The sequence below is a fragment of the Triticum aestivum genome, chromosome 7B (assembly GCF_018294505.1).
Source record: "Triticum aestivum cultivar Chinese Spring chromosome 7B, IWGSC CS RefSeq v2.1, whole genome shotgun sequence".
Classification (NCBI taxonomy): Eukaryota; Viridiplantae; Streptophyta; class Magnoliopsida; order Poales; family Poaceae; genus Triticum; species Triticum aestivum.
The window spans coordinates 96,908,604-96,917,687 of record NC_057813.1 but is presented as its reverse complement, the minus strand read 5'-3'; the positions used below and the strand labels follow the sequence as shown (position 1 = coordinate 96,917,687).

Genomic DNA, 9,084 nt, shown 5'->3' with positions numbered 1-9,084 from the left:
ATTTGAACGATGTGGAAATGAGGGGCCAAACTTCATACTATTGGATTGCCGGGCCGTAAGAGTAAAGGCCTCGGGCGTTTCCAAATCAGAAAAACGCGGGAAGGTGAACGGTCGTGTCGACGAACATTACTAGCAGGGCATTACCAAAAACAAATATACATATAGAAGTAGTAGTAGTTCAAATTTGTAAACGAATATACATATCCCTAACGTCGTTTACAAGCAACAAAAGCCATAAGAAAACAGAATAACACATCGATCCCACATTAATTCAGCAAAAATCTACTATACCATACTACCATCAAAATCTGAAATGAAAATCTAACTCGCACACCGTAGCATCACAGATAAATCTTGTGTCAACATCGCCTATTTTTTCTCTAACAAGAAGCATGACTCACTCGATCTACGGTGCCTTCGTTCGAGCGTGCCACGTTTAAGTTGAAAGGCCTGCGATCCCGTCACGTTTCAGCTTCAGAGTCACTCACCCGCTCGCCTCAGCCCGGCCTGAATCCAGGCCGCGTTTTTCATCCCCGCTGCAGCGCAAAAGGCACGCGCCCGCAACAAAAGGAGAAAGACTTTCCGGTCCTCTCGCCGACCACTTCACCCCTCCACTGTTACACTCAACTCTGTCTCCCTCTCCCTCCCCACACCCCCCTCCTTCCCTACCGAGACGCTCCACAGATCCAAAGAACATCGCCACCACCCCCACCGCCACCCTCCGCCGCCGCGGTCCGGTAAGCCTCCTCCCCCCCCGGCCACCTCGCCGCCGCGGCGAACCACCCCGCCTCCTCCTCACGCCGTCAACGTTATTCTCCCTCCCGGCCGGCCCGCGAATCCTCTCCAAGGCGGGGGACGAAAGAAAAAGACGGGTCTCTATCTTATTCTTATTCGCCTCCCTTCTCCTTTCGCGAAAGAACAAAAAAAAATCATGGATGGAAAGGCCGGCCAAGCTTTTGCGTTCTTTCTCGCCAGCGTATCCACGCCTTTCGCCGCCCGTGGAGACCGGAGCAGCAGTATATAGATTGGCGCCGCCAATTACCGCGCCGGGTGTCCCCCCGCCCGGCCCCTTTCTCGAATTCTTCGTCTCTGGCGCAGGGGCTGCTTTAGATCTGCGTCCTCCTCTCTCCTGGTACTCGCTGGTTGGTGTGTGTGAGGTGATGTTTAACAAAGTTTAATTCCATGGCTGGCTTTTGGTTGGTGCTCGCATCTTGCTGCTGCTCCGTCTGCTTCTTGGATAGGTTTCCTGATTTGGGTCCTCGCTCCCAGTGACCGGCCCGCTTTGCTCCAAGAGGGGTTGCTATTTTTGGTGCCCGCGTGCGGTGCTCTAGGCACTCTGCCATATCTAGCCCGCTTCTTGGACTAGTAAAAGAAAGTTCATGTTTCCGCCTCCTCTCCCAGCCATCTCGGTTCGTGCTCATTTCTTCCTGTAGTTTTGTTGCAGCGTGCGAGTTCTTGCTTCGCAGGTCAGGGGAAGCTTGCAAAAAACTGTAATCGTCTCGGTGTTTCTTTTTCCTTGGAATTTTATCGTCCTCGTCGCTGGGTTTTATTTTTCCTGTACCTTGGTAGCTGCTCCTTTATGGTGGTCTTGTCATGTTGGAAATTTATTATTTCAAAATAAATGTTGATTAACTGAAATTTTTTTCATAGCATAGGAAAGCACATTCGTACTGTTAATATGAGTCACCATGAGATTCTGAATGTGCTACTTCAGTCCTTCAGCTGTGTGAACCAAGGAAATTTTACCCGAGAGTGATGTACCATTGTTCCTGAAACAGGTGGATTATACAAGTTGCATGATCAGTCCTGGAAGGATCAGGGATGGAAGAGCACCGTGAGGAAAGATGCTGGGAGGACCTATTGCCAGATGCCCTGGGACTCGTCTTCCGCAACCTCTCCCTTCAGGAGATGCTCACCGTGGTTCCCCGGGTTTGCAAGTCATGGAGCCGGGTGGTCTCAGGGCCCTACTGCTGGCAGGAGATCGACATCCAGGAGTGGAGCCAGCAGCAGAACAAGCCTGACCAGCTCACCCGCATGGTTCATACGCTTGTCACCCGCAGCGGCGACTCGTTCCGCCGCATTAGCGTGTCCGGGCTTCCCAACGACTCGTTGTTCACCTTCATCGCGAACCAGTAAGTAGTGTTCTTCTGTCAAAATCATTTTTATGTTGGATGATGCTTTCCTCATGAGATTTGATAGCCTAGATGGGAATGGTATTTTTTTTATTAGTTGTGGACCATTAACTGGTGGAAATGTGCATGTTGCTGGAGTACTTCTTCAGATTCGATAGCATCCTTGCCTAATGCATGAGAGCTTTCGTGCGGAATAAGTTTTTTTTTTTTTTTGAGAAAGTAATATGGTTTAGGTTGTGACAAGGTGTAGTGGCAGGCGAAATATCATGGCTGTGTGATTGCATTATAGGAGCTGGATCACTGAGGCGGTTAGTGGGAGGAGGGGCGGGAAGCAAGAGAGTGGTGGCCACGGTAGACAAAAGGGCGCGAGGGGTGTGTGTAGGGTTTTAGCGCCCGCCATAAGAAAATGAACGGCGAGATCGTCTGGATGACATGATCGGACGATCGAGGACCCAAATCTCTGAGAAATGCCACAACATGGGCATGAATGATAATACGTCTATTCATTAGAGAGTCATGTGCTAATGATATAAACAAGTACCTTATGTGTAACATAATTGATTCCAAAATTACTTTCCTTGCTGCTGTATTTGTCTTTACACAATAAGGTCCTCTCTATTATTGCTGAATTCAATCATTTATAAACAATTGTGCGTACATTTTAATAGTTATTTTTCTAAAGGCTCGTAAACTATTGATTCAATTGCATAAATGAAAATGGAGTAGCATCATTCCAGTGCGTCAATCCATAAATACAGGGTTATCTGTGGTGGTGTCAAGTTGCTAGCACAATAATACTCCTCTGGCCCATTCTGTTTTCTGATAGTGATGAATGTTGCGAACATGGTGCCATATACTGCACATGTGTGCCATGCAGAAGAACATGTTCAAAATGGTATCCCCAACCATCCACCAACTCTATACAATCCTCCACTGCTCCCTGGCTCTGATCTATTTTCTGTCTGTGCTAAATGTTAGGAACTCAGTTCATAGCCGCGGTTAATAGCATTTAATTATAGACCCTACTAAGCAAGGGTTATCCATCATAGTAGTATTAGTGTATTGTACTTCTGTTTACCAGTGATCCTGTCCATAATATTTTGTTCAACTGTACTGACCGGACCGTGTTTGCTTTTCTAAGTGCGCGATCTCTCAAGACCCTGGAGCTTCCGAGGAGCGAGATCAGCGACTGCATCGTGGAAGACGTCGCGCAAAGGCTGTCCAACGTCACGTTCCTGGACGTCAGCAGCTGCACCAAGATCGGCGCCCGTGCTCTGGAGGCGTTCGGCAAGAACTGCAAGTCCCTGGTGGGGCTCCGGCGGGTGATGCACCCCATAGACGTGGCCGGCAAGGTGTGCCAGCACGACGAGGCCCGCGCCATCGCCTGCAGCATGCCGAAGCTCCGGCACCTGGAGATCGGGTACATGCTGATCGCGACCAACGCCGTGGTGGAGATCGCGTCCCGGTGCCGCGACCTCAGCTTCCTGGACCTGCGCGGCTGCTGGGGCGTGGACGACAAGCTGCTGCAGGACAAGTACCCGGGGCTCAAGGTCCTGGGCCCGCGCGTGGACGACTGCTACGAGAACAGCTTCCTGGAGGAGTGCTCCGACGACTCGGACGACGACTCCATCTACTCGTGGGAGGAGTTCATGGACGACGAGGACTACTTCGCCGCCGGGAGCGACGACGACGAGGCCCTGTGGGACGACGGCCACGCCCTCGAGGGGCTGGAGGTGAGGTTCTACGGCGGCGGGTTCGGCGAGGGCGCCTTCGCCGGCTTCGACTGGCCGGAGTCTCCATGAACCAAGCCTTCTTCTTCATCAATAAGCTGTCAAGAGAAGCGAAGTTTGCCTGCCTGCTTGCTTGCTTGCTCCTGCTGCTGCTGTCTTGATAGCATGTTTCAGCTTTGAAGCATCTTCTTCCGTGTTCATGTGCTTGTAATTGTGTCAAATTGTGTCGTCTTTAGCTGCTTGCAGATATTGGCCTGGATGTTGAGTGAGCTTGTCTGGAATGTAAAAAAACCTGTGGTGCTTAAAACATAGAGCAACAAATCATCAATATGAACTGTTGAGAATACTGCTGCGTGTGGTAATTTTTCGTTTCTGTTTCTGAAGCTCTGGATCACGAGTGGCTGGCTTCTGCCAGGTGCAATCCCATCGGCGAGGCGCGGAGAAGATGTGACCACACCTGCTGCTGGTGGTGGTGGCAGGAGCTGCTGGAGAAGTGGCGGTAAAAGGCTCTGGGCTCCTCTGATGCGGGTGCATGCCATGGCAACGCCCAGAGCCAACAGTGCAAGGCCAGTCGGCCAGTCGGCCAATGCGCTTTTTGCAAGGCAGAGGAGGGCCAGAGGAGGGCAGGGCTCTCGCACAGCGCGCGCGCACGCTGGCTGGCTGCCGCTGGGCGGTGGTGGCAGATCCTAGATTTTGTCCTGAGATCTTGTGAGGGACGGAGGGGGTGTCTTGTTGTCAGACGCAGGCTGGGGAATCGCCCGTCGCGTACTTGGCAAGCCACTTGTCTCTTGCAAGGCAAGGCGGGCAGGCCACCTGAACGGAACTGACCTCGCCATGCAACGCACCACGCCGCGTCTGCGGCGCTTTGCGGCTTTGGGCTTTGGCGATGCGCACGCACGCACGCCACAAGAGGCTCTGATGGGCGTTCCCAGTGGGATGGGAAGGGAGCAGCCACTGGGGTGTTGCCAGGGTGCAAGCTCTGAGCACCAGGCACACTTTTCAATGCTCTTGCTAGGCCAACTCCAACCCACCACCCAAATGGTCCGGCCGCGTCCGTTTGGGGCTAAACGGGCACAAATAGCAGTCCTGACACGCGGGAGAAAACGGACAGACGTCTTTTTTTGTTCGCCGCCGATGCATTTTCAGCCTAAATTTGGGCCGCGTTTGCGTCGAAACGGACAGCGCGCGGATCGGGAACACAACGCTCCCACTCCTCACCTCCCTCTCATTCCCAAAACCCTCCCGCGCTCCCCCTCCCCTCCCTCCTCCATGGCCGATGCCCCGAAGAAACCCGCCAACCCGACCGCCACCACCGCCTGCCCCGCGACGAAGAAGAAGAAACCGCGGTCGGACCTCACGGCGGCGGAGATCGCGCGGCTCGACATAGAATCGGCCAAGAGGAGGTCCCAGTGGACCGTTCAGGCGAAGAAGAAAGCCACTGCCGACTTCGCCCTCTAGGCCGCGGCCGCACAGTACAATGCCGCCGTCGAGGACAACGAGGCCATTGTCGCCAAGACCACTCAGGCAGCGACGACGCATGCCTTCCTCATGCTAGGGTTGTGCCGACCCGCATCGGCCATTCTCTGCGTCGCCTCCATGGCCATGGCGAGCACATGCTCGCCGGCCGTTCTCCAACAGTAGTACCAGTCGCCGAGCTCCTCCATAACACCGGAGACGTCACCGGTTCTCCACGAGGCTCGTTGGCCATTCGCCCTCCGCAGTACCAGTTGCCGAGCTCCTCCATCACACCGGAGACGTCGTCGGTTCTCCACGAGGCTCGTCGACCGTTCGTGAAGGATATATGCCCTAGAGGCAATAATAAAGTTGTTATTTTATATTTCCTTATTCATGATAAATATTTATTATTCATGCTAGAATTGTATTAACTGGAAACTTGATACATATGTGAATACATAAACAAAACAACATGTCCCGAGTATGCCTCTACTAGACTAGCTCGTTGATCAAAGATGGTTAAGTTTCCTAACCATGGACATGAGTTTTCATTTGATAACGGGATCACATCATTAGTGGAATGATGTGATGGACAAGACCCATCCGTTAGCTTAGCATAATGATCGTTCAGTTTTATTGCTACTGCTTTCTTTGTGTCAAATATATATTCCTTCAACTATGAGATTATGCAACTCCTAGACACCGGGGGAATGCCTTGTGTGCTATCAAACGTCACAATGTAACTGGGTGATTATAAAGATGCTCTACAGGTATCTCCGAAGGTGTTTGTTGGGTTGGCATAGATCGATATTAGGATTTGTCACTCCGAGTATCGGAGAGGTTCTCTGGGCCCTCTCGGTAATGCACATCATATGAAGCCTTGCAAGCAATGTGACTAATGAGTTAGTTACGAGATGTTGTACTATGGAACAAGTAAAGAGACTTGCCGGTAACGATATTGAACTAGGTATAGAGATACCGACGATCGAATCTCGGGCAAGTAACATACCGATAACAAAGGGAATATCTATGTTGACATTGCGTTCGACCGATAAAGATATTCGTAGAATATGTGGGAACCAATATGAGCATCCAGGTTCTGCTATTGGTTATTGACCGGAGAGGTGTCTCGGTCATGTATACATAGTTCTCAAACCCGTAGGGTCCGCACGCTTAACGTTCGATGACGATTGGTATTATATGGGTTATGTGTTTTGGTGACCGAAGATTGTTTGGAGTCCCGGATAAGATCACGGATATAACGAGGATTGTCGAAATGGCCGAGAGATGAAGATTGATATATTGGAAGGTTACATTCGGACACCGCAATGGTTTCGGGAAATTTCAGATGTTTTCGGAGTACCGGGGATTATTGGGCTTACATGGGCCATAGGGGAGAGGGAGGAAGCCCACAAGAGGTGTCCGCGCCCCCCTCCCATAGGGAGTCCGAATTGGACTAGGGAGGGGGCGCGCCCCCCTTTCCTACTCTGGTTCCCTCTCCCTCCCTTTTTCCCCTCCGGAAAGAGGGAAAAAAGGAGGGTGAATCCTACTAGGAGTCGAGTCCTAGTAGGACTCCCCCCCATGGCGCGCGCCCCTGGTGGCCGGCCTCCTTCTCCCTCCTTTATATACGGGGGCAGGGGGCACCCCAAAGGCACAACATTGTCTTAGCCGTGTGCGGTGCCCCCCTCCACCGTTTACTCCTCTGATAGTATCTTCGTAGTGCTTAGGCGAAGCCCTGCACGGATCACATCACCAACACCGTCATCACGCCGTCATGCTGACAAAACTCATCGACTCCATCGACACTCTTCTAGATCAAGAGATCGAGGGACGTCATCGAGATGAACGTGTGCAGAACTCGGAGGTGTCGTACGTTCGGTACTTGATCGGTTGATTCGAGAAGACGTTCGACTACATGAACTGAAGTTAACGCTTCCTCTTTCAGTCTACGATAGTACGTGGACACACTCTTCCCTCTCATTGTTATGCATCTTCTAGATAGATCTTGCGTGAGCGTAGGATTTTTTTTGAAATTGCATGCTACGTTTCCCAACAGTGGTATCAGAGCCAGGTCTATGTGTAGATGATATGCACATGTAGAACACAAAGAGTTGTGGACGGTGATCGTCATACTGCTTACCACCAATGTCTTATTTTGATTCGGCGGTATTGTTGGATGAAGCGGCCCGGACCAACCTTACATGACCGCGTTCATGAGACCGGTTCTACCGACAGACATGCCACTAGTTTTGCATAAAGGTGACTGGCGGGTGTCTGTTTCTCCAACTTTAGTTGAATCGAATTTGACTACGTCCAATCCGTGTGAAGGTTAAAACAGCAAACTTGATAAATCACCGTTGTGGTTTTTGTGCCGTAGGTTTGTACGATTGATGCTAGAAGCCCGTAGCAGCCACGTAAAACTTGCAACAAACAAAGTAGAGGGCGTCTAACTTGTTTTTGTAGGGCATGTTGTGATGTGATATGGTCAAGACATGATGTGATATAAGATTGTTGTGTGAGATGATCATGTTTTTTAAAAGTTATCGGCAACTGGCAGGAGCCATATGGTTGTCACTTTATTGTATGAAATACAAGCGCTATGTTTGCTTTACTTTATCACTAAGAGGTAGCAATATTCATAGAAGCAATGGTTGGCGAGACGACCACGACGCTACGATGGAGATCAATGTTGTCAAGCCGGTGAAGATGGAGATCATGACGTTGCTTCGGTGATGGAGAGATCATGAGCACAAGTTGATGATGGCCATATCATGTCACATATTTTGATTGCATGTGATGTTTATCTTTTATGCATCTTATTTTGCTTAATACTCCTTCGTTCCTAAATATTTGTCTTTTAATGGTTTCAAATGGACTACCACATACGGATGTATATAGACATATTTCAGAGTGTAGATTCACCCATTTTGCTCCGTATGTAGTCACTTGTTGAAATATCTAGAAAGAAAAATGTTTAGGAACAGAGGGAGTACGAGGGTAGCATTATAAGATGATCCTTCACTAAAATTTCAAGGTATAAGTGTTCTGCCGAGTATGCATCGTTGTGAAAGTTCTTCGTGTTGAGACACCATGTGATGATCGGGTGTGATAAGCTCTACATTCAAATAAAACGGGTGCAAGCCAGATTTGCACATGTAGAATACTCGGGTTAAACTTGACAAACCTAGCATATACAAATATGGCCTCGGAACACTGGAGACCGAGAGGTCGAACGTGAATCATATAGTAGATATGATCAACATAGTGATGTTCACCATTGAAAACTGCTCCATCTCACGTGATGATCGGACATGGTTTAGTTGATTTGGATCACGTACCATTTAGATGACTAGAGGGATGTCTATCTAAGTGGGAGTTCTTAAGTAATATGATTAATTGAACTTAATTTATCATGAACTTAGTCCTGATAGTTTTTGCATATCTATGTTGTAGATCAATGGCCCGTGCTACCGTTCCTTTGAATTTTAATGCATTCCTAGAGAAAGTTAAGTTGAAAGATGATGGTAGAAACTACACGGACTGGGTCCGTAACTTGAGGATTATCCTCATCGCTGCACTGAAGAATTATGTCCTTGATGCACCGCTCAGTTTACCACCTGCCCCAGCAACTGCAAACATTGTGAATGCCTGGCAGTCGCGTGTTGATGACTACTTGTTAGTTTAGTGTGCCATGCTTTACAGCTTAGAATTGGGACTCCAAAGACGTTTTGAACGTCATGGACCATATGAGATGTTCCAGGAGTTGA

The 9,084-nt window shown here is 49.6% G+C and overlaps 1 protein-coding gene across 2 annotated transcripts; it reads left to right on the top strand.

Moving 5' to 3' along the window:
- The first annotated feature begins 496 nt into the window (after positions 1-496).
- Positions 497-4,208, top strand: LOC123157282 (F-box protein FBW2). Of its 2 annotated transcripts, none has more exons than XM_044575542.1 (3): positions 497-737; positions 1,779-2,132; positions 3,274-4,208. In XM_044575542.1, exons 2-3 carry the CDS (start codon positions 1,822-1,824, stop codon positions 3,932-3,934), a joined length of 972 nt encoding a protein of 323 aa, XP_044431477.1. In that variant the 5' UTR covers positions 497-737; positions 1,779-1,821; the 3' UTR covers positions 3,935-4,208. The 2 variants fall into 2 exon arrangements, with proteins under 2 accessions (XP_044431477.1, XP_044431478.1); XM_044575543.1 differs by lacking the exon at positions 497-737 and adding an exon at positions 840-1,132.
- Positions 4,209-9,084: the final 4,876 nt, after the last annotated feature.